Source organism: Cimex lectularius, unplaced genomic scaffold (assembly GCF_000648675.2).
Source record: "Cimex lectularius strain Harlan isolate CLEC.00 unplaced genomic scaffold, Clec_2.1 scaffold383, whole genome shotgun sequence".
Classification (NCBI taxonomy): Eukaryota; Metazoa; Arthropoda; class Insecta; order Hemiptera; family Cimicidae; genus Cimex; species Cimex lectularius.
Window position 1 is genome coordinate 175,422 of NW_019392903.1, and position 25,721 is coordinate 201,142.

Below are 25,721 nucleotides of genomic sequence, written 5' to 3' on the forward strand. Positions count from 1 at the left end.
GGCTCCAGGTCTGAGGATGGTACAGGCTGTCTGTTGATCATGAGGATACCATTTCAGCCTTCATCATTTCCAGTTTTACTGCTGAATTTTTTAAATGTTATTTTTTATACTTCCACCAAATCCGCAACAACCTCCAATCCATACTAAGGAATATTCAACATCAATAAAAAAAATTGAACTTAACAGTCATTAAACTAATAAATAAAAAGTAAATTCATAATCCTACAATTTTTGTTAACAATGCTGGCACCCCATGTTGGCGGCGTGGCAGGGCTCGGTTGTGGCAACGACTGTCTGGGGCCTCGGGTGCTGGTTGGTCTTGGGTTGAATTGAGGGGGTGAAGCTAGACTATGATATCTAAAGAATTGGAACATGCGTGAATATATGTGCAGTACAAGAATATATCAAGTATGAATCAAGTGGAATATCAAGAACCCCTCTGAAATATCTTCCGTCAATACTTGTGCCTTAGAAAATCCCAAAAGAGGTTAACATTGACAAAAAATCCTCTTAAGATCAGATAGCCAAGCAGCATGTAAAAAGAATCACGTCAGAACTAGTCAGTGAATCCATTCAAAATATCCAAAACCCAGGGAAAAACAATAACCTGATGGGTGGGTACCAGGACACAAAGGAATTTTGGGTAAGGAAAAAGCAGACACACTGGCCAGAGGAGGATCTTCCAAGACCATAGGCCTTGAATCTATTCTTGGGATAAAAAAACAAACAGAATCCTCTATCACAGAATGGATCCAAAAAAGACAAAAACAGAAGTGGATAAACTCTAGGAGCATTAGACACAGTAATCTTATGCTAAAACAACACTCACTGCTTAAGTTAGAGAGGACTAAACTCATTTATAGATTATGCAATAAGGAGGAAGAAACAGCCACCCATGTCTCTTCGAATGATAACAAACATAATCTAAGATACATAAACAAAAAAACAGGGAATGAAGTTGTAGCAGCAATAGACAATGACCTAATACTTCTGAGGCGAAGGAACTAGGAAAGCCAGAAGGCTGCAGGGCTTTGGGAACAAAACCCTAGTATCTCATCATCATCACCCAGACCCTCAATCAGACTAGGTATTTTGAGTATAGTTGTCTACATGCATGATAAAGGGTGATGGTGATGGAGGAATATCTAGTACTCCATAACCCTACTTGAGAGAAAGGTATGTAAGTGAGAGGGAACATATTTAAGAATGTGTGATACAGTGAGTGTGTTTAGATTAAAGCTGCATGTGTTGATGATTTTTTTTTTATTATTCAGAAATCGTGGGATGCAGTCTGGTGTGTTGTAGGTTTTAGAAAAACATTTTCTTTATCGTACCAACGTTTCGATCTTTATTGAGATCATCTTCAGGGCCTGGGATTTACAAACATTGTTTACATATAACAATTACATTTTGGATATGGAAAAGTGAATTTATACAATGCAAAATATTTTTTTTTCATTTTTTTATGGCACTCTCGACACGACACACAAGAATGGCACAATTGCACAGAAGACAAACACTTTGAGTGAGTAGAAATACTTTGATTGAATATATAAAAAATATATTTTGCATTCTATAAATTCACTTTTCCACATCCAAAATGCAATTGTTATATGTGAACAATGTTTGTAAATCCCAGGCCCTGAAGATGATCTCAATAAAGATCAAAACGTTGGCACGATAAAGAAAATGTTTTTCTGAAACCTACATCACACCAGACCACATCGCACGATTTCTGAATAATTATCGATTAACGGTCACTAATCACCACACTTTTTTTTTTAAATTATATTGAAGGGCATCAACTATTTAGGACATCAATCAATATTTTTCCATTTTTTTTTTCTTGTTACATGAAGATAGGTGCCCTTGCCACCCCCAACAAAACCTCTTTTTACGTCAGGAAAAAATAAAACTTTTTGAAACTATTCATATTTGATTTAATAAATATGCTATTTAAAAAATTAAAAATAATTAGGCTATCCAACTGATATATTGTCAATATTTGCATGAAGAGAGCTGTAGTTATGGAGCTGAAAATGTTATGGAAATAAAGACACACAACGACCTGGCTGTTAAACCATCACCCCTATTCCCTGAATAAATAAACAAAGAGCAAAAATGTATTAAATAATAGTTATGAAAATTAAAAGAATGTTGTAAAAATTAAACTCTTCTAACTTTCCCCCAGACCAACACTTTCGCTCCCATCATTCCAAGTCCAGCAAGTGTTTTGCATTATTAAGTATATCCACCTCCCTTGCGTTTAGTAAGAAGTATTTAGCTGCGTGCAGCACAAGGGTCTCCTGAAATGCATGTCCAAATATCCTCTACTTAATCCTCCATTCTTACCTAATAGAGTGGTTTTTTGGGTCTGACAAGGATCAGATTACTACAGATACTGCTCTCAAGAGTCAAGCCATGGGAGTAACACAGTATGCTCAGATCAATCCTCTATACGTTTTATACTGTAGATGACACACATATATTATCGTCTGACCCCGACATGCAGTTGCTTCTCATGGTCAAGACAATGGAAAATGAAGTTAAATGAAAGCAAGTTCATGTCATATTTACACTTTGAAGGAAGACTCCCACTATCTAGTACAACTAAGTTCCTATCCCCAAATATAACTGAGAGTTTGCCACCTTGGGTTTCACCTATTTGGACATACAGAATAGAACTGTTGGGAACCACTAAACCTTAGCATGAGAGACTCTCACGCCGCGGTTGTGGGTTCGATTCCCACCGTCGCCTCTGGCCCTTTTTTCCCGATAACCCCCAATTATGAACAACATATATAAGAATTCGTCATGGCTAATATGCAAAGATCATAAGGCCAATAAGAAAAAGAAAAAAAAAACCACTAAACCTTCCAAATGTGCTCAGACAAACTACAAATGCTCTGTATTATGTCTCAAATTCTCTCTATGTCTCTCAAACCCTCCACAAAGATCTTAAAACTTCATTTATCCAAAAATTTACCAAATTCTCTCCCATCGCACCAATAGTCTCTAGCCCAAAAGGACCCATTCCTGCAATCCCATAATACGTCTCAAAATGAAATTGCCCTGAGACCTCCTTTCTAAGGAGTAGGGTGTGAAGTATAATTAGTAAAGTGGGAGAATAATAGCGATTAATTGCTCTCTTCAATGTAAATATATTTTTTTATTTGTGCCCTATACATATGCTTATAGACCCTACATCATATTACAAATGTGATTATAAAACGGTTTTTTCCCAGTGTACCTAGAGGACATGATGTGAGGGGTTCAACGGGTAAGGTCTAGAGGCCATCATCGATTAAGGGGACGTGGCAAGTTCTTAGGAGAGGGGTTGAGCAGTAGGGTTAGGATGGATTGAGAGGTTGGTGTGAAAATTTTGGAATCGGGAATGGACGTTTGTTGAAGGAGGAATATTGAATATATATTGAGTGAGGTTAGTGACTGAAGAAACTTTGATATTTGTCCGAGGACTTTTGATTGGATGGCTTGGCAGAACCCTATAGTTCTGTATGTATAAAGTAGTCGAAGTAAAGTCTAGAACAACCTTAGAAGGTTAGTTTAGCATTGAAGGTTAACAGAGATTTCAGTCGTAGAATTCATCATAGTTGTCCAAGCCTTCAGTTGATACTAGTTTTGTCTTGCATAAGGATTCCACGTCTGTCTAGGTATTGTACTAAGTATTTGACTTGAATGAAGTCATTATCTCTGCTGTACGTTTTTTCAATGTGAAAATAGTGCCTTTTTCTTCATTCAGTCTTGTCCTAGACGTTTTACACCAGTTTTCAATAAACTCAAGGTGTTCTTGGATGTTAAACCTTGGATAGGATTCGAGTAGGACAAAATTGCTGTATCGTCGTGTAGGTCGTGACGATGGTACTAGGGTGTGCATGTCAGTAGTATAGATGAGTGATACTACTAAGTTGAATTGAACCCATGCAAGTAATTGAGGCAGATGTCTGTTAAAGGATGGGTAGGAAGTGTTTAAATTTGTAAAGCATGCCCCTATCAAAAGCCTGTTTTTAAGGAACACATCCAAGCAATATTCTTAGCTCTCTACAGTGTCGATAACTCCAAAACTTTGTTGGATCATAGAATGATGTGGACGGAAGCCGAATCTGGGAGAGGGATTATTTTATGAGTATCCAGGATTTCTTTAAAAGGATTCATTTGGATATTGCAGGAAGATGACTGATGGGCCTATAGGAGGATATGTGGTTGGGAGGTTTGTGAGCTAAAACTCTGAAACTTTGTCGAATCATGCGGACGGAAGCCAAATTGGGAAAGGGAATCATTTTAAGAGTATCTTGTATGGGAATTAATCGCTTTAAAAGGAGTGTTTCGAGGATTTTGGAAATTGCAGGAAGAAGGCTGATGGGCCGGTAGGAGGATATGCGGTTGGGAGTTTTGTGAGCTACTACTCTGAAACCCTGCTGGATCGTAGAATGATGTAGACAGAAGCCGAAAAATAATTTTTAAAAACTGACACAACTTCGCATACGACTACTTTCGACATCATGTTTCACCTAATTATTGTTGATCAGTTTTTTTTGAAAGGACAAAAATTGATTCAAGTCACGAGTAAAGTTGAATTACAAAAGTTGAATCGTGAGAATGCATAAACATAGAATATGGATTTATTATTTAAAAAAAAATATATATAAAAAAATGAAAATGAAAATAACTTTAAATGAAATAATATATTTTTAATTTTCCATGCATTGATGAAAAAACTGGCTCTGTACGTGAAAAATCAATTCAATTATAAATATATCAAGAGCCTTTTTTTAACAGTTTCTTTATATCAATATGAATGCATAACACAATATATTTAAACAATATTTTTCCTGTTCATCGCAAGGAATGCGTATAACGTTCGACTGTAATTGCAGCAATGTTTACCGTTTCACAGTTACGAACTTTGAAAATATAAATAATTGATTTCTGCAGGAGAGATGAGAAGTACGAGAGAAGTCCATAATCAACGCTGATGCAGTACAGTCGGCAGTTCTGCGGCCTTTCGACGGATAGGAATACAAAGTGAAGAAGGAGAACATGGAGCAGAGCGGCCACCCTCTTTCATTCAGAACCTTTTCAGGAATTCTTCAGCACAAATCCTAGCTCTTGCGTTGACGGCGAGTTTCATTTCGCTTATCTCCTTGTCTATCTCTTCCATAAAGTGAAGAACGAAATCGACTAATTTGTGTTTGTACATCTGTTCCGTGTGGAAATTGGTAATGAGGAAGCTTATGTCGAACCCCTCGATGGCCTTCCTCCTCAGAACGATGAAATTCTCGGCTCTCATCATCATGAACCTCATGAATTTCTTGCATAGGATACGTTCGATATCGTCCGCCTGTTTGACGGAAATGCTTATACGTACGGAATTGATGGACCCTTCTATGAGCACCTTTTCCCTCTCGTTCCTGCTTATGAGAACGGGAGTGAGAAGGAGTTCTTTGCTAGTTCTCACTTCGACTTCGGGCTTGTTGTGCCTTTCCACGTCCTGGGAGGAGAAGTTGTTCAGGCACATCGCGGCGTTCAAAGTGCTCCTCACCGCGGTCAGGTAAGGGCGCAGGGTCGACGACATGGCACACCGACGCTATCACGGCACTAAAACACAAAACGGGAGAAAAAGACAAACAAACAAACAAACGGGCGGGCTCGAGACACGCTGCGAACGATGGACGGCGGACGAGCTGAGAATGAGCCCTGAGGTTCGAAATACGGTCGCCGGGCGGTGGCGGCCACTCCCTAGGTGACTCAGTCACACGACACCGCCTGCCGATACGCCAACTCCGTCTCTACCGAGATATCATCTCTCCTTTTTCTGTCATTTACAAAAAACACGATCCGAAACTATTTCCAAAGACTTTCTTTTTATAAATACAAGCTCTCAAATTGAGAAAGATTCAAGAAAATGGGGTTCAAATTGGAAAACAAATAAATATATAATATAATTAAATATGGAGTAACACCGAGCTAAATATTTCTTTTAAAGTTTGCGGTGGAACCTCGTTATATATTATTGTGTAGGTAAATTAAAAAACGCTGTTAGTTCCAGAATATTTTCTTTATTTCTGGTAAAGTACCATAAATACTGATAGCATATACATACAACTACAGGTACTATAAATCTGCTGGAACTAAACGCTTTTTTGAATTTACTTAAGCAATAGTATAACAGGGCTAAATATTTCTTTAAAAGTTTGTACTTCTTTGCGATGGCACCTCATTATAAACTGCTCACAAATGAATAGGGATATTTGTAATTTATTCTTAGTCTATTAATTTTAATAAAATTAACCGATATATTGTTAGTTGGATTAAACAAAATAGAAAATAATAAACCAAAAACAAACAAATGTTAATCCTTACTTTTAAAAACGGATTTACTTAAGAGTAGTAAACACGAAGATTTCTCATTTACTAAACAAACACCTTTTCTCGTCTTTTTTCTATTTTAATCCAGTTGTATTCTCTTTAACCAAGGAAAGACGTAATCTTATCAGAAGTTCTCAATATTATTGTGAGAATGAGTCATCGAGGTCACCGGCAAGTGGATATCGCAGAGCTAGTTGGCGTTTCTCACAGCGTGGTTTCCCGGGCTTTGGCCATATTCCAAGAGACTGAAAGTGCCAATAGGAGGCCTGGTAGTGGATCTCAGCTAAGGGAGGACAGAAATATTGTCGCTGCTGCAAGACAGAACTCTTTCCATAGTGGCCGCCAGACCCTAAACGAAGTACAATATGTTTTCGCAAGGCCTTCATCAACATAAACGATTCATAATCGTGGGAAGTTGACCTCACATCGTATCCTCTTTGAGACGATCTGCAGCAACACCCCGCGACCAGCAACTCAGGAGAATATGGTACAGCGAGCGTTTAGAAGAGAACACCAATTGGAATGCTGTTATATTTACTGATGAGTCGCGTTGCTGTCTGTATAGTGATAGCAGGCGCCGAAGTGTCTACCGAGAACAGGGGATGCGTACAATGCCCCAGTTCGTGCTCCTTTCAGTGCAGTTTGGAGGAGTCGGTGTAATGCTCTGGGCTGGGATTTACAATGGAGGACAAACTGAACTCCATTTTGTTGAAGGCAACCTCACCGCAGTCCGTTATGTCTAAGAAATTATCCCTCAAACCAGGGATCTCATTGTCAGGGATTTTCGGTTTCCGGATGACTATGCCAGACCTCATAGAGGTAGAGTTGTTCATCAATGTTTAGAAAGCCTGGGAATTTCCCATCTGCCCCTTCCTCGCCATTGCCTCCAGACCTCAATCCCATTGAGCTCATGTGGGATGCGTTGCAGAGAAGGTTTTTCGATCACCATCCACAGCCAGTTGACCTGCAACGACTGAGTGAAGCATTGCAACAACTGTGGAGTGAAATTCCTTATGAAATTAGTGATAACCTTATTAACAGTATGCCTAATAAGGTGCACAGAGGTTTTAGCTAACAGAGGACGTCATGTAAACAAAATTATGGAATTAACACCTTTTATTTTATTTTATTTTTTCCAAATCCCTTAATTAAATTTTCCTTCACATAATAATTTCTAATAATTTGTAATGCAATTTATAATAAAAATAAAATAAAAATTCTAGGGGAAGTAAATACTACAAAACTGTAAATATTTATTGAGCGGTTTAGTGCAGAAGGAGAAAGTTGCAGTCGGGATGAGACCTCGTTTTGAAATTTACCGCGCTGGTTGGGACAAAACTTGTTTGTTCGATGTGGAACGAAGATGAACTTAACGGCGCCAAGTCCTGTCAATGCTTTGGCGACTAAAATTCAGACTTTTGTCACAAAGTCCGTTTTCATGTTGGGTCGAAAGACAATCGTCGGAAAACTTTTCGTCCCGGTCGGCGTTTAGCACTCGGTTTGAGTTTGAACGCTCGACAGTCGACGCGGCCGGTCGCGGTCCGACTCGAAAGCGGAAACGCGGGAAAAAGCTTCGACGTCGGACACCGACTGAATTTCCAGTTCGAAAAAGAAATTTTTTTTTTATACCAAAAAACCTTTTTTCGAAATCCGTCTTGTGAAAAGAAACGAGATTTAATAAAAATTCGGACGGGCGGAAAGGCGCGCGCTTGACTTCGCCCCACTTCTTTTATCAAGGCACTGGTCACGGATTTGTTATAACAGGGGAGTTTGGAAGTCGAGCCTCAGGAGTCGAGTTTCATGCGATTGGCACTTTAACAACGTTCCACTGGCGTGAGAGGAGTTTCACCAACAGGGTACATCATTCATTATATTTTTTAATAATATTTTTATCGGCCGCTCAATAGAAAAAGAAGAAAAACTTTATCCGAATCTCTCTGAAAGTTTATAATTATATATTTGACGTATTATTTTGTTTTGAAATGTTTTCATTCGGTCCGATGGGATCCGGGTGAGGCGGCTTTGTCTGCCGGCGGTGTTGGCGTTTTCTCTTATTCCGTTCCGCCGTTGGATCCCGGATCTGTGGTTCTTTATTAGGTTATTCGGTACCACGTTAACTGCGGTGAACCTTTGCCGTCTAACGGTCCGCGGATTCTACACGCTCCCTTGACGATTTCGTTTCTCGTCTGATCGTCCGACGACATTTCGCCCGTCGTAAGTCGTTTGTCGCCTCGGGCCGGCCGTGCGGGGGTTGCGGTCGCCGTCGCGGTCACCGTTATTTTCAGAACACATCGGCCCTCTTTTATTTTCCGCCTGCCCCTTCGATTTCATCCTCGACTTTACATCGGTCCGTTTCGTCTCGCTTGGCTTATCCGACGTCGGATTGACCCCCTGTTCCAGAAGCCGACAGTCCTGTGTCAATCCGCTTACAAAACCAAAAAAAAAAACGATCCACTTTGTGAATTATTTGTAAATATTTACTCAGGCCGGTAAGCAAATAAAAAACTCAAGACAAGGTTAATTCCTTCTTTTAGCACGTGCATTACCGAATAAATACGATTATCAATTATTCTAATAAAGTACGGGGGACAGTTTCCTGCATCGTTCTGACCTCTCGCTTTAACCTGATGATCGGAGAGAAGTGTCGATTGTCAGCACATTGAAATCCCTCTCAGTTGGACTTTTCACTTTATTCCTGATTTTCATAAATTCTGCTTTAAACTGAAAAAAATTAAAAAAATCCAACCATGTCCCTACCTTGGGCTTTACTTAGATAACAGACTTACAAGGGTGTGTCAAATATAAACGACTCATTAAAAAGTATGTAATTAAACTTACAAAAATATATTATTTTTCTACATATTCTCCTGCTTTAGGAATACATTTTTCCATTGGATATGAAGTTTTTTTATCGCATCGTCATAAAAACCCTTTGGACATTCTTGTAGTCATTGGTGCACAAATGCTTCCACCGCCTTGTTGCCATTGAAAAGCTGTCCTCCAAGTGCTTCTTTGAGGGGTCCAAAAAGTTGAAAGACAAGGTGACAATTCTGTACTATAGGGGTATTGCATCCAATTTTTGCCCCGTAGTGTTACCCGTTTGAGTTGTTACCTGGCACTGGCCAATTGCTCCTTCGAAATGAAAAGTTTGCAGTATCCGATAATTCACAATAACACTGCGCACTGATCATGGAAAAAGTCAATATGAAAAGCCGCTTCAATGTTGGCCTCTTGTCACACTCGTCCTTGGGCGGAGATTGTGGCTGTCATTCTTGACCTTTTCACATCCTCTAGAAAATTGATAAAAACATGGATCCTTGAAAGGGTGTTGTCTCCATACTGAGCCCTTAATCGCTCCAAAATTTCCGTTGGATTCACCTCCCCCCTTGGTCAAAAACTTGATAATAATCCGTTGCTCCATGGAGACATGCACTTATTTCTCACTCGTGGTTTCTATTGATCCTAGAGGGACCTGGAAGAGTTAGGTGGTTCTCTCCTGTTACTATCGATACAATCTACTTGCACATAAACTCCTTTCGGGTCTACGACCCCTCTGACAATTTTAAGAATGTTAAAATTCCTGTTTGTATTTTCTTCTCCCTTGTTCACGGAACCGACATACAAGATTAAAACGACAAGAACTTTACATATCTTCAATAAATGGATTTGATGGAATGGTTGTGAGTTCCTTAAAAAACACCTTGAAATAAATCACTAACCAGGAATTAAGAAAAGAACAAAAGATGACTACTCAGACGACTACCCAATATCAACATAAAGTGTATATAAACATTTACAAAACATCAGACTGATTTGGACAGAGTCGAACTGTGGGTCTCGTCCAAATTCTCCAACATCTAACGAATCATTTCAAACCAAAGTTCTCCACCATATCCTCAATGCAGTTCTATGTCTCCATAAAGACCTATTCAATCCCATTCATGAAGGATCTTATCCGAGCATGCTTCCCTTCCACTCTAAACTATCCCTACATCCTAACCCGCTGGATCAAACTCTTTCCTCAACATCCTTATAATCCTCCATGCTGTTTAAAATGATGATGGCCTCATGACCTCCTATCTTTACCCTCCCAAATAAATAAAAGGGAGTTCCAGCACTGTCTTGTTTCTCTCCCCACTGCCTCCTGGTCTGAGAGATTTGTCAGATTTGTATATAATTATACTATCTGCTCATTGTATATTTTATTGTGAGATAATTTATTCAGGGTGATGAACCTGTTGATTTATTCAGAGTGATGAACCTGTTGCTTGGTCGTTTCCAACCATTTCACAATAAATGTATATAATAAATCAGACCTGACTAAACAGAAAAAGAAAATCAAGCTGGCAAAATAACTCCATTTCCTCCTGCTCTTCAAGATCACTAACAAATTTTCTTTTAGTTTCAATTAAACTCATTAAATTCTTATTAAACTCATCATTTTTTCCCCTTCCTGTTACCTTAAAATACATAACCCAAATTTTGAACTTCTCTCTCACCTTATCTTGTCTTCCTTTGGCCTGGAAGGAAGCCCTAATAGTTGGTTAACCCAAGAAAACTAGACCCCCCCCCTTGCTAGTGACTGCTCTATTACTATTATTCCATCATTCTCTAAAGCAGGGGTTGGCAACCTTTTTCGGACAGCGGGCCATTTTCAAAATAAATTTTTTTATGCGGGCCGCACATTCAAATGTAACTTAAATAGTGCTTTTATATCATATACGAGTATAAGTATTATTATGGGGAGTGGGGATTAAACTTGCGCAGTAAAATAGGTTTCCCACTATGCTTCTGTTAGCGCGCATTTTTGTCACCGGCCACATTTCGGCACGCTCACGCTCTAAGTTTGTTGATTTTTCTTAAAATTATATTGGGCTTTGACAGGCCGCACAAAAAGTTGCAAAGGGCCACAGGTTGCCGACCCCTGCTCTAAAGCATTAAACAAATATCTTTATTTATTTGCTCATGCCTTTACCATCCGACTTCTGAAAATTTCCTAGTTGTGAGACATCTCTTCTCAATATTTCACATATCCGCCAAGGCATTGGTGATAACATTCGGCTTCATAAATCATAATTTGCTTATTTGGAAACTGATGCATTTTTTGGTTTTTCTTCTACTGCTACTCATCTTATTTCCTGTCTGAAAGAAATCAGAGAATTAAAGCTTCAAAATTATATCTAAATTTCAGCTGGTGTATCCCAAGGCTCTATTCTTGGACCTTTACTCTCTACCTTTATTCTCACAACAAATGGTCAATAACAACGGCATCCTTTTAAATCCTAACAAATTGCAGTCCTTATTAATTTACAAAAAACTGGCTCTTCTATTAATATTTGTCCTAAAGGTAAAAAATCTCGGTGTTATTTTTAATTCCAAGCCTATATGGCATTACCATGTGAGCTCTATTATTAAAAAGGTGTACTCAAGCCTCCATTCTCTTCAACACCATGGCTTTTTCACTCCACACAAAACTTTAGTTCTCCTTATTAAATCCCTAATAATTCCTTTGCTCTCTTACTGTAGCACTATGTTTTCGCTTTCCTTACTCTCAATCTGCTCATCACTTTCAATTGCAGTAGATACTGTTATGATCTTAAACCAAGATATATTTCCTATTATATTATAGTGCCTATCAGCAATCTCCACATTTTAAGCACTTGTAAACTTAAGTTTTACAACACATATTTAAAATTAAAATAAATAAATGTCCTCAATATCTATCAACTTTTTGCCCACATTCCTTATCCATACGCACCAGTCATATCCCAAGCCTTCAACACTCCTCTAAAACTTTAGCCTCATCCGTCCGGATTGCATGGGCTTTGGCTTGGAATTTGTTTCTCTGGGAAGAATGTTCTGTTTCCTCGCTGGCTTGTTTCACGTCCATGGCGTCTGAATTTTTAAAAACTTTCTTTGTCTTTCTGCTTTCCTTTCTTAATCTGGTTTCATCATTCAATTATAAATAATAATATTTTAAATAATATATTATTTTCATTGAGGAGTATACTAGGATGCGGGGTTTGTGCTCCCCAGGTACTGCAGCCTTCTTGCTCATTGTACCTTATTACTATCATTAGTTTAGTAAATTTTATTAGTATTATTTTACTATGTTTAAAAAACTGAATTTATTTCTACATATGTACATGTAAGGGGGTTTAAAGAAGATCGGCTCAATCAGGGATGTTAAACGAATCACAGAATTGTGTGAGTGCTCGGGATCATGAGAGCCTGAAATCTTTGTCAAACAGGAACAGTAGTCCTTAGACATTGACGAGGCCAATCACAAGCACTCACAGCTCTCTAAGAAATATTGTTTTGATACTAATCTTCCCAAAATCTCCATTTCTGAACAAATTGACTTTAGCGGTTTAAGATCGTGACAGATTACAAAAGAAGGAGTGGGCTCTCGCTGGACATTCAGCCAAGCTTTGAGTTAAAGAATATATACACGGTTGTCTTTTTTTAAGAATTTGGAAGTGAACAGAAGTCAAAACACAGTCTTATAGATGAAAACAGCAAGGATAGGCAGACCAAAATGATGGAAAGTGACTAAATTATGTGTTCATTGTCTTGAAGAGTGCACTTTGACTTGTATGGCATCTGAAGTTTTGTTAGGTTGTGCATTCTCTTTTTAGAGGCAAGATAAACAACAAAGTGGTAGTAGATGTTCTCAGTAATGCATTGGAAAATGTTTATCCCATTACCTCAAAATCAATAAACAAACCTATTTGTTTATTGATTAATTCAACAAATTAACTTATTAAATTTTAAAATATTGCACCTGTCCTAATTATATTTACTTGAAATATTTGCCTGTAAGAATAAACAATCATAACTACTACATTTAACAAATTTTTAGTACACAGACATACAGATCTTGTTTACAAAAAAAAAACTTACATATTTTATCAATATGTATTTTCTTTCCCAGTTAACTTGAGTTATCAACTAATTCATATTTTGGGGCATCCAGCAAGTTTGCAATCAGAAAAGTAATGGGTAAATATCCAACCTTAAATAAATAAATACTGGTAAATAGCCCATAATAGCACATTAAAAAATAATTAGACAAAAAAAAAAGAGCACCTGCCAGACACAAATCGCTGCCCCTGAGGAAGCTCTTGCCCATGCATTTCTTTATGAAATTCATTTTGGGGTTTCCACTCTACTCGTTAGAGGTTTATAAGGTAAATAAAAACCATTTAAAAATCATAATAATATAAGTATGAAAATGTTCACATTCCGGGGTCAAACTGTTACTGAGCCACTGTGGAGAGCCAACGCTGAATGCAGCCCGTGCCCACCAAGTGAGACCCTGGTACCATCCCAGGGACTCGATCTTAAAAAAAGACGCAGCTTCGCCAATGTCAGCCTTGCAGGAAGGCATAAATCAATTAGTACGCCTCATCCCTCCCAGACACTAGCAGACTCCAAGCTGAGTGGCTTGCTGACCTCCCTCAGCTGGTACACACTACCAAAAATACTTTTCCGTATTTTTCTGACCATATTGTTCATTTGTAAAGTTGTACTGCATTTCTTTCCTTGGGCTATGCAACGGGCAGATGGTTTAAACATGCATATTCTACTACAGTCCTACATTAGACTTTTAGACCTTCGTATAATTTTATTTTAAGATTGTAGTTTAAATCACTATTATTATTTATTTAAGACTGTTAAGTTTTTATTATTGTCATTTTTATTGTTTTTGTTTTTCAACAGGTGGGCTAAAATGGCAGTTAACGTGTATTCAACTAATGTAACATCAGAAAATCTTAGCCGACATGATATGCTCGCTTGGGTTAATGATTGTTTACAATCAAATTTTACTAAAATTGAAGAGCTCTGTACCGGTGCTGCATACTGTCAATACATGGATATGCTTTTCCCAGGTAATTTAATTCTTTTTTAATTTTTTTTTTTTAATATAATGTTTAATGTTTTGCAGGGAGTATACCAGTGAAAAGAATAAAATTTAAAACCAATTTAGAACACGAGTACATACAGAATTTTAAGCTGTTACAAGCTGCTTTTAAGAAGAAAGGTGTTGATAAGGTGTGTTATATCTATTTTATTATTTCCTCAATGCAATTTTTCTTAATTATTTCCAAATGTACTACGAGTTATCATTTACAACCTGATGCAGCAAAAGTATCTATTTTAATGCGTTTTTTAGTAACTGGTTGTTTACTAATTTGTTCGATTCGTGAGGGTCAAGAATGAGGTAGTCTAGAACAACAATTTTACTTACACAACATCAATAAGACACTACAAGAATAGCACAGCACTTGATATCCTGAAAATGACCCGTTTAAAGTTCAAAACATGAATGGAAAAGGTGTTTTTCTAAACTACCTCATTCTACGAATCCAACAAGTTATTTATTTTAATGTATTTCTAAATTAATCTGCTCAAATATATGATACTTTTCATTAGAGGCTTTTCCAAGCGTGCTTTTTTAAATAGTCTTAAGTGAATCTAATTACAAAAAATAATGTAGGTTAAAATAAAATCTTTTTTTTTTTAAAGTATTCAGTTTTCAAAAAGTACTTACTTTTTTAAAATAATTAGTAGTGTTAGTTGTGTATGTTTTCTTAAGTTTGTAGTATGTGTGTACATTGACTTTTTATAAATAGGATATTACTGTAAGTCTTTTTTACATTTTAGTTTTCTTGTTTATAATATTTTGTCAATTTTAATATTTTTTAATTCATAACAGAATATTGAAATGGAAACCAATGGTGATTTTTTGAGAGTATTCCCACTGTGTTAGGCAAAACAGGATTTGATTGGGAAAATTGTCCTTGGTGATATAATAAATTTAATTTAGTGTAAGTCATTTCAATTTAGACATGCCCTAGAAATCATATTGGCAGCAATTTTTCACTCTTAATTCAAAATTTACAGGAAACGGTTTTATCTTCTTATTAGACTTATTCAAAGATTTATCAAAACTGTATTACTCATTGTTATCTACTGCAACAGTTTAAGATTGTTTATCTTTATCCATTTTCCCTATTCTTATTGCGGCTCATTCTGACTTGAAGGATTGAAATTGTTTTGTGTTTTTGTTTCAATTCTATCCCTACCATTGACAGACATTTTCTTCCTGGAACGTATTGCCTTATTTTTAATTTTATTTTTACAACTCGTTCAACACGATCTTCGATAAGATTAATTAAGCCCTTCTAGAATAACGTTCCAAAAAAAATGTCACATTTGAAGAAAAATTGTGTTTCATTGCAGGTAATCCCTGTTGACAAATTAATTAAAGGTCGATTTCAAGATAATTTCGAATTTCTTCAATGGTTCAAAAAATTCTTTGATGCAAACTATGATGGTCATGAATATGATCCACTCGATGTGAGGGGTGGGATTACGTTGGGTTCTGGTAATATAGAATCGGCAGGTTTCACTGCACCTGCTCCACCTAAGCCTCCAGTTAGCAGACGGATAGCTTCTGGTAACCAGATGGCATGAATTTTAAGGCCTCCTTCACTAGTTTGAGTAATTTGTTGATGACTGAATGCATTTTTTTTTTTTTTTTTTTTTATAACCCCCCACCCACCCACACTTTATTAGATCTGTTTTGCTTACTTTATTTTTGTAATATTATGACAAATGCTGTTGCTTTGTTTGTTATAAGTTAGTTATTTAAGCACCAAATTAAAGTTGTGATGATTTGTCAAATTTAAGATTTCATACAAAATTAGCCTAAACTGTTGTAAAAATTTCAAATATAAGTAAATGCCAAAGACAAAGACGGACTATTAATTGAGGCCCGAGTTCATTTCAATTATCAGACCAAGTTTGACCCATAAAGAATTATAAAACATGACAATTGCTTGATCAGGTTTTTGCTTTTGAGCGATTATATTAAATTTTAAGAAGTATCTGGTTCAAAGTTTCAATGTGACTTCAAAGAGTTGTGAAATTTGTAAGGCGATGAACCTATACTGACATATATTTATTGAATTTGCATTCTTTCATTAAAGAAAAAGTATTGGGCTGCTTTTCTCCTAATTTAAAATTTGCCTATTTACTCAAGATTTTAAAGTGGGTTTAAATAGCATTCAGTAAAAATTATGATTGATTGAGATTTTCTTGTTACTTGTTTTATTTAGTTATTATAGGTTTGTTCCAACATAAGTCCAAACCATCTGCAAACCGGTGTGCATGTGCAGTTGAGTTTAGGCATTGCAGTGCAAACTCAAAGTTCAAACAAATGCAAACTCAAACGTCTGTTTCAACACGGTTTCAGGTCAAGTTTGTGACTGATTTTTGACAATCAAAACAGTCTGAGGATTTGGCTATGGACAATCCAGTATATGCTTAGACATTTCCCTAGTCTTTTGCTCTTGTCAAATCGGATATTTCTTATAATTTGAAAATATGAAATTCAGTGGAATCCTGATTTGTTATCGATGTGGATCACCAGGAATTAAGGTGGCCTCTTTGACTCATTGACGTTTGTGATGTGTTGGAACAAACCTAATATAAATTAAGTGATGAAATATTAAATTATTTTCATCAGTTTCATTTGTATTAGTTATATAAACATGAAAGAATGTGAAATAACCAATGTCCATCATTTATTCTCTCCTCAATAGCGTTGTTCAACATTTGATAAATCACACTGTAGAATTTTAGATGTGTTTGTTAGTTTCCGTTTAAATTTTTGTAAGTTTTTAAAATTTTTAAATGACCTTTGCATAATTGAATCTGTACAAACGAAGGAGGTCTTGAAAATTTTGTTTGGTGTTAGTTTTGCCTGAGAATGTTTTAATTAATTTTAATTTATTTATGCTCATTTAATATTGTTTTCTCACTTTTGTTTTTTGTTGCATGCGTTTTATTTTCAGATTGTTCCCATTGACAAACTTGTTAAAGGCAAGTTTCAGGACAATTTCGAATTTCTCCAATGGTTTAAAAAATTCTTTGATGCTAATTATTCTGGGCAAGAATACTGTGCAATAACAGCCCGCAGCGGAGAAGCAATGGGAGGGGGGTGTGCAAGCAGTGCTACCACTAAATCAAACAACTTAATCAACAGCAGTAACAGTAGAAAGACCAATTCTTCCAAAACCGATTTGACGGCCCAACCAGCAACTAAATTGGGAAAACCTGGTAATCCGATGAACAGTTGGAAGTTATTATTAAAGTCATAAAATCGTAAAACTATTATTTTAGCTGTTATTTCTTTTAATATATTTTAAATAATTAATTGGGAACCCGCATTAATTTCAGAATTATCAAAGAGTCAATATACAACTTGGGGTTTAGTGTTAGATAAAATTATCAAATAATTTTTTGATAGTGTCCATCTTAATTTTGTGGAACTCCATAATAAGTTGATGGGTGAAAAATAAACTGCCTTTTCCACACTAGGTGTTTATTTTGTCAGACACGTTTTGGTCTAACATAGACCATCTCTAGTGACTTACTACAGACTACTCGCCACATCCACAGTTGTCCATCCACTTTTAAACTTATAACTAACAAACAGTCAAACTACTTTAAAAAAAAGTTTTGGGGGGAAACAATTGAAAGATAACATTATTTTATCTATGTATAATTTCCAAGAGTGGGTTTTCAGTTTTTCGTTAGCTGAAATCAATTTCAAATTAAAATGTTACTTAAAAGAAGAATTTTGAATAAACTTGTGATTGGGGTCACACCTTTTTATTATTTTTTATTGATATTTATTTTTATTTGTTCAAGTGCCATTCACTTATCTCAAATTATTATTATTATTATCGACGAATTAATTTTTTTTTGTTCAATACACAACAAAACTTCTCAATAAGTCAGTAACATCTGATGATGACAGAAAACAACTTCAGATAAGATTAAAAAAATTAGATTATTTTTTAATTAGTGAACATAACAAATATTTTGCTGTAATGTGTTGTAATTCATGCGGGATTAATTTTGTATATTGTACAGAAATACTTAAGGAACGTTTTATTTGGTCCATTTGGCGTTTTTTCCTCTTCAAGGAAATCTGTCCAGAAAACTTGCCCTTTGCACTTGCATAGTTTGTTCTGCTTCACGGAAAAAAATTGAATCATGGATATTTAATCCTAAATTACTTTAACCATTCCTAACCTAACCTGTCCCTAACCTTAACCATTCCTAACTAAACCTGTCCCTAACCTTAACCATTCCTAGCCTAACCTTAACCATTCCTAGCCTAACCTGTCTCTAACCTTAACCATTCCTAACTAAACCTGTCCTTAACCCAAACCATTCCTAACCTAACCTGTCCCTAACCTTAACCATTCCTAACTAAACCTGTCCTTAACCCAAACCATTCCTAACCATAACCAGTCCTAACTTAACCTAACGTACATTTCAGTGAACACTACAAATATTTTGATATAATGTGTTGACATTTATGTGGGATTAATTTTGAATATTCTAGAGAATCGCTTATGGAACTTATTTGGACCGTTTGGCATTTTTTCCTCTTCAAGGAAATCTCTTCAGAAAACTTGAACTTTGCACTTGCATAGTTTGTTCCGCTTCACGGAAATGCATTGAATCATGGATATTTTAATTCTAATTTACTTTAACCATTCCTAACCTAACCTGTCCCTAACAGTAATTATTCCTAACTTAACCTTACATACATTTCAGTAAGCATGACAAATATTTTGATATAACGTGTGTCATTCATGCAGGATTAATTTTGTATATTCTAGAGAAATAATTATGGAACATTTTATTTGGTTCATTCGCCCATTTTTCTCCTGAAAACTTCCGCTTTGCACTTGCATATTTTGTTCCACTTTATGGAAAAGCATTGACCATGGATATTTAATTCTAACACTTATTTAATCTAACCATTCTTAACCCTCCTCATCCCTAACTCCAACCATTCCTAACCCAACCCATGTACACTACCCAGTAACGTGAAAATGGCCAAATAAAAAGTTATGGATCCAACCTAAAAACACGGCTATGTTAATATCCTAATTTTTATGTTGCACTTGCTATAAAATAGTTTTTACTTTTTTTAAAATTTCTATGGAGGCAAAACTAAGTTTTACTTGATGGAATATTTTATTGAGAATGAAAATGAAATTCACAAAATATTTCAGTCTAAACCGTATAATCTATGCAAACGAATTTACACTACTCAAAATTTGAAAAGTACACCTATAAATTCTTAGACGCATTAGCTTATGAAAATCTTCCTCTCCTTTTCCAGATCCTCTGATGACATATTAGTGTCACCTCTGACTTGTCTCATTGGTTGTGACGATTGTCCCAATCTTCTTTTGTATTATGTCATCAGTGCAGGATCTTAAACCACCAGTATGAAGACATTTAAAATCAAACTTTATTATAATACATTATTTATTAATTCACTATTTTCGTGGTCCGCTTGACCAATTAATACATGCAATTAATTAAGGTTTTTTAGTTGAGATGAAAAAAAGTTAATGGCACGAGAAGGATTCGAACCCACGACCTTCGGCTAGATACGCCGCTGCTCTACCACCTGAGCTGTCGTGACCTCGATCCACTCGGACATCAGAAAAAAAAAAATGGCAAAAGGAGGGAAGACTCATAAGGTGGGGTTGAGATGGGGAGTTGATGTCCGAGTGGATCGAGGTCACGGAAGGTCGTGGGTTCGAATCCCTCTCGTGCCATTAACTTTTTTTCATCTCAACTAAAAAACCTTAATTAATTGCATTATTTATTAACATGTGATAACACCCTTCCCTACCCTCGCAATATTGGGATTGCATAACACACCTACAACATCCTGGCAGTTGCTGTAGTAAACAGTTGTAGCGAATATAAAGGAGGTACATTTCAAATTTTGAATAAGAAAAGAAACATTTTACAAATTTATTATCATTGTAATAAACCCTTTGACTGATATAAAAATAAATTGTCACAATATAAGGGAAGCTCTCTTAAAAAACTAAAACTAATTAATTTATGAAGTGGTGAAGAACAATAAAGGGTTAGAACAAAAATTACATAATTAGGAGGAAAAGAAAATCAGGTAAAAATGGGAATATTATTAGCTTCTAGATGTTTATTTACATTAATTTATAGATGCTTACACTTTAATGTAGTTTATTTGACCCCCTTGTATGTAATTTCATTTCAAGTTTAAGCTTTGGTAGAATAGTTCTGTGCTGTTTTTATTCATTGTGTCGTTTAATGTTGCATGAATCCTTTAAAATTGAATAAAATTGAACTTTATGAAATGTTTTGTAAGGATTTTTTTAAAAAAGTGTTTTTAATTTGTAGTTGCCAAATCAAACAGCCGAATTGGAGGTATAGTAAACTCAAATACAGTAACCTCTTCGAGATTAAATAGTGATCTACATAAAATTGAAGAACTGAGTTCTCAGGTAAATTATTTAGTCTGTATTAAGTTTTATATTTGTAAGTTTAACTTAGTGTAAAAACAATAAGAAAGGAGAATAAACCGATCGTGGTTAGAATGCCGATGTAGGACAATAAACTGTCCAACATCGGACATCACTTTAAAGTAGTTTATTTGACCACTTGTATGCAATTTATTACAACCATTGCTGATGGTTAAAATAATAAAAATAAACTATATTAGGTTTGTTCCCTCTTCATCCAAACCATCAGCTAATGGGTGCATGCGCAGTTGAGCTTGGATGTTCCAACAGGCTAAAAATGCAATCTCAAAAATGTCAGATGGCTGTTCCAACACCGTTTCAGGCCAAGTTTGAACTCGGTTTTGACCGTCAATCAGTCCAAGGATTGCTCTCATCAAATCAGATATTTCATATAACTAGAACCCGGATTTCTTTGCAATAAATAAAATTCCTCAAAAATACCATATATTGTGCACTAAAAAACCCTCAAATATTACATTTCCTCTAAAATATTTAAAAAAAAAAAACACTGGATGAATGTAAGAGATAGCCTTACTGATAAGTGAATAATTTATTTTTAATATAGATTTTTTTTTTTGCCTAGTACATATTCATTTTGGAAGGAAATAGAATAGAACAATTTCGGATACACATACAATTAGGAAGAGGACTGACACTTATCATACTTACGTTTCAAATAAGGCTCCAGTTTCTTTTTACATCCTGACAACTTTAAGAAAGGGAAAAAATACACTCGGAAGTTTTAGAAATGGGGGCCTTAAATAATATGCCGATTATTTCAAGAAAATTCTCTTCTGCTGGTTTGTTTACATTAATAAAATGACATAATAAAGTACAATAATATCTTCAAATTTGGAATATCCTTCAAAAATTATTTGAAATATAAAAGGGTAGACCAGCGGAAACCCAGATTTGTTAACACTGTGGATCACCAGGAATTTAGATGGCCTTTTGTATCCAAAGGTGCTGGCATTTTTGGATTTGAGCGTGTTTGAATCATTTGTTTGGTGTCACTAGAACGTAGGATTGATTATTCTAGTCAAGTGAAATTCATGACCCTTCTAACCATTAACCCATTCTCTCTGTATACATAAGCCTAAAATGCCCTATAAATATCTGGTCAGTGGTAGCAAGGATCGGTCTGAATTTTGGGAGACACCAAATAACCGATACTCCATATTTTTATGACCTGAACCAGATAAGGGATAAATTAAAAGACTAAAACTAAATTGATTTGACCAAACTTGGTGCCAAGCATAATGGCAAAGATAAAGATAAATTACAAAATAGAAGAAAGACTCCCTTGGGTTTGTCATAAAAGATCAAATTATATGCTCATGACCAGTCAGCGTAGGTGAAGGTGAGGGTTGCATATCAAACAAAAAGTATAGACAGGGAAAAATATAAATAATATAGAATAAGGTAAATGATAAGGCAATACCAAATTAGTTCAGCTCTCAGGGATGGGTAGCGGAGTGGGACCGTCCGGTCTCCAGGCAGAGGCAGCTAAGCCTTGCTGGCCCCTCTACTTATTCAAGTGGGGAGAGCTGTGACTTTCAAGAATCCTAGCCACTGGTTATGATCAAGAAGTGTTTAAACTTACAAACCATATGGAAAATACCATTTGACTGTACTAGTCCGAGCATTTCAACTGCGTTTAGAAATGTCTGTTCATGCGTGTGCAGTCAATAAATCGTTGATTAGTTTTCAACTGTTTGTGATATGTTGGAACAAACCTATTCGTTAATATACAAACAATCTGTTAATTTTTAATCGTTTAATTTTATTTTGAGCAAGTATTCTGAATCATTTGCTGATTGTACAAGGTGCAAAGATTCCAGGACCTGTTGTCTTAAAAATAGAAATTGAGGCATTTTGTAAGTCTATGCAAGAGTTTTTTTCTTTAATGCAAATTGGCGATGAACACCCAATAAATAAAATTGAAAAGTTCTATTGTATCAAGGATACACTAAAAGTTGTACTGAAAATTAAAGTTTTTTAAATTAATTTGTTACAATTTTTCAGCTTTCTATGACAAAACTCACAATTGATGGATTAGAAAAAGAGCGTGATTTCTATTATGGTAAGCTCAGAGATATTGAGGTCGTTTGCCAAGCACATGAAGGTGAATCTCCTGTCCTTCAAAGAATTCTAGATATTCTCTATGCCACAGAAGTAAGTGAATCAATGAAAGGAAAAATAAAATTGGTAATAAATTTTTTTAAAAACTTTTAGGATGGATTTGCTGCCCCAGAAGATGTTTCTGAAGGACAAGACCAGGATGATGAATATTAATTTCATTTAGTTAAACTTCAAGTTCAGTAAAACTTTGTGTGTGTATATAAATATATATGTGCACAATATATATTTATAGTATTATTCAGACAAGCATACATATTTGATATACATATGTATATACACACACACAAAAGTTGGTGATGTCTTTTTTGCACCCTCAAGTTTTGGTTAATTCTAGGCTCACTTCAAATTGATTTTCAAGTTTTTCTATGTTGAAAGTTCTATGTTATTAATGTTCAATTGTTAAATGTGATGGACACAATTTGCAAGTTATTTTTTCGTATAGAGGGGAGATATTTTTTATAATTATTTAGTAAAATTTCAGATTATTATCGTTTAAACATTTTATTATATAGCAGATCAATGAATGCTTGAAAAAAAAAAAAAAAGATACTCTCTAAATATAATGCAGTCTATATATTTTAATAATTGCTGTGCACTTAAAGATTATACATTGCTTACGTGCATATGTGGCTGATTCTTTTCAGTTTTTTTAAATAATGTCTTCGTACTGATCCAGAAAAGAAATAAAGCTTATATTTAATTTATTCACAAACTAAAGTAACAATTTTGTTGTAAGTTGACATAATTTTTAATAAATGGCTTAATTTATTGACATCCTTCATAATCCCTACTTTTGTTATGTCAATGATGACAATTGTCAATGACAATTGGACTGAAGTGAGGATAAAAAAAAGACTCCAACCAAGTTTTTGACGGTTATGTTAAAAATGCCATCCACACTATGTATTTAAGTGTGTACGAGTTGGACGTGAATAGTGTCTGATCTCCACCTACCTCGTCCTCAAATTAGTAAGTGTAAATTGGTCAAAAACAATTTTTCAGATTTTTTTATGTGTTCCTCTCGTAAATGTGGTGTTTATTATGAGTTTAATTCTTGAGCCAATCGACTCAGCAGGGTTATAGAACGCTTTAGCTATCTGAGATGACTCCTTCTTGTGTCAGTACAGCCTGGTTTCCGTTCACACCGAATAAATCATTGCTTATTCGTTTATGTGTACTGAATCTGACACTTGTGTAATGAAAGAGAGGTAAAATCAGGAGAGGACCCGTCAGTACTCCGGATATAATTATGTCAATGTCAGATCTAAAGTAGAGCTGAAATTAAATTATTGGGGAAGCTTGTTTTTTGTCAAAAGACTTCATTTTTGTTAAATTGATCCAAATAGCCAGCATTGTCAATAGCCCAGCATATATCAACTGTTGGTTTCAACATACCCTGATTGAAATGGATAAAACAAGTCATTTTCCCCAAAATATTTGTTGAGAAACAATTCATAACAATGACTCAGTTAGTGCACACAAAATGGTAATTTAGAGGAAAAATAAAGTCTGGTATTGGTATCTATCAGAAAGAAAATACATAATCACAGAGCACGGAGAAGAATTAAGCTAAAAAGTAGTGGATCTGCCAGTAGTAAGAGACGCGTGCATATGTATAAGGGAGCAATGAGAACGTCCCACAGCTGCTATGGAGAAGATACTGGGATTAATCCCCCTCCACCATTTGATAATGAGGACAGCACAGAAAACTTATTAGTATGACAGTCTGAGATGACGTGAACAGGATGTTTAATCAAAATTTCCAAATAAACTTGGGTACCAAAAAAGAATGGGAAAGAGAGGAAAACACCTTTAAGAATGGCATCATATACTGGTACACAGATGGATCAGAAGGTATGGGGATAGGGGGTATTCGGTCCTGGAACCAAATAAAAAGAACCCATGGGAAAATATACATGCCATTTTCCAGGCTGAAGTCCATCCAATTGAGAAATGTATCGAGCCCAATCTGAACAAAAAGTACAAAAACAAGAATATAGGTATCTCAGGTACCATCAGAGCGCTAAAAAGATGGTGCTGAATTGAAAAACTAAACTAAACAGATTAGGTATGCAAAACAATGTCACCCTTTGCTGGGTCCTAGAGCATGTAGAAGGCAATGAGAAAGCGGATGCACTTGCAAGAAAAGGGGCTCAGGAGCCGAGCCCTTCTGTGGCATGGGAATCCACACTATCTATGAGCACCTCAGACTGAAGGATACAAATAAAATGTGGGATGGAATTCACTCATTGGACATAAGCAATCCAAGAACAATCCAGAAAATTTTGGTAGGAAAGAGATAATAGAATGCATTAAAGGAAGTAGGAAAAAATTGCGAGACTGAGTCCTAACAGGATTCTGTACAGGATGGGACACTGCAGACTGCATGGGCAACTGAGGAAGATCGGCATAAACAACACAGTATGTGCAGATTCTGCAAGGAAACAGAGGAAACATCTACTAATAAAATGTGGAGCCGCATTTGCTCACAAGAGGAAGTGATTTGGGATGTACAATATAACTGTAGAAGAAATCAACCACTGAGACTCGGCCTACTAATCAACTTACTTGATGAACTAGGACTCACCAGTGTGCTGTAAGCAAAAACAGAGGATACAACAGCTCTTAAAATCAACAGTACACTACACCCCCACTAATGCATCTACCTCTTCATGGATTAAGCAAGAAAAAATTTTCATCTAATTCTATTAAGTGGAGAGACTATTAATATTACAACCTAGCTATCAAATAGCTAATAAGGAATCTTTTTCTAATAATTATCATAGACAATAAAACAAA

General features: G+C 35.7%; 2 protein-coding genes and 1 long non-coding RNA gene across 4 annotated transcripts; 1 reads left to right on the forward strand and 2 right to left on the reverse strand.

The window, feature by feature from the left end:
* Positions 1 to 49: 49 nt before the first annotated feature.
* Positions 50 to 6,862, reverse strand: LOC106673342. Its single transcript, XR_001341385.2, has 3 exons — positions 6,382 to 6,862; positions 227 to 357; positions 50 to 143 (listed from the first exon to the last, which is right to left on the reverse strand). It is a non-coding gene; the product is annotated as an uncharacterized LOC106673342 (long non-coding RNA).
* Positions 4,685 to 5,747, reverse strand: LOC106673341 (actin-related protein 2/3 complex subunit 4). Its single transcript, XM_014405428.2, has one exon. It carries the CDS (start codon positions 5,591 to 5,593, stop codon positions 5,087 to 5,089), a length of 507 nt encoding a protein of 168 aa, XP_014260914.1. The 5' UTR covers positions 5,594 to 5,747; the 3' UTR covers positions 4,685 to 5,086.
* A 1,269-nt stretch (positions 6,863 to 8,131) lies between the features above and the next one.
* On the forward strand, positions 8,132 to 23,694 carry LOC106673344 (microtubule-associated protein RP/EB family member 1). Of its 2 annotated transcripts, none has more exons than XM_014405432.2 (7): positions 8,132 to 8,243; positions 14,110 to 14,279; positions 14,336 to 14,442; positions 15,634 to 15,850; positions 20,659 to 20,762; positions 22,806 to 22,955; positions 23,016 to 23,694. In XM_014405432.2, exons 2-7 carry the CDS (start codon positions 14,120 to 14,122, stop codon positions 23,073 to 23,075), a joined length of 798 nt encoding a protein of 265 aa, XP_014260918.1. In that variant the 5' UTR covers positions 8,132 to 8,243; positions 14,110 to 14,119; the 3' UTR covers positions 23,076 to 23,694. The 2 variants fall into 2 exon arrangements, with proteins under 2 accessions (XP_014260918.1, XP_014260917.1); XM_014405431.2 differs by lacking the exon at positions 15,634 to 15,850 and adding an exon at positions 17,250 to 17,514 and having other exon boundaries at positions 23,016 to 23,690.
* The last annotated feature ends 2,027 nt before the right edge of the window (positions 23,695 to 25,721 follow it).

What these genes read in the sequence shown, in the direction of transcription:
- LOC106673341 (XM_014405428.2), bottom strand. Translation starts at nt 5,593, where the DNA reads ATGTCGTCGACCCTGCGCCCTTACCTGACCGCGGTGAGGAGCACTTTG.
- LOC106673344 (XM_014405431.2), top strand. Translation starts at nt 14,120, where the DNA reads ATGGCAGTTAACGTGTATTCAACTAATGTAACATCAGAAAATCTTAGC. An exon ending in TTGAAGAACTGAGTTCTCAG is followed by an intron (nt 20,763 to 22,805) that starts GTAAATTATTTA and finishes ACAATTTTTCAG; the next exon opens with CTTTCTATGACAAAACTCAC. An exon ending in ATATTCTCTATGCCACAGAA is followed by an intron (nt 22,956 to 23,015) that starts GTAAGTGAATCA and finishes AAAAACTTTTAG; the next exon opens with GATGGATTTGCTGCCCCAGA.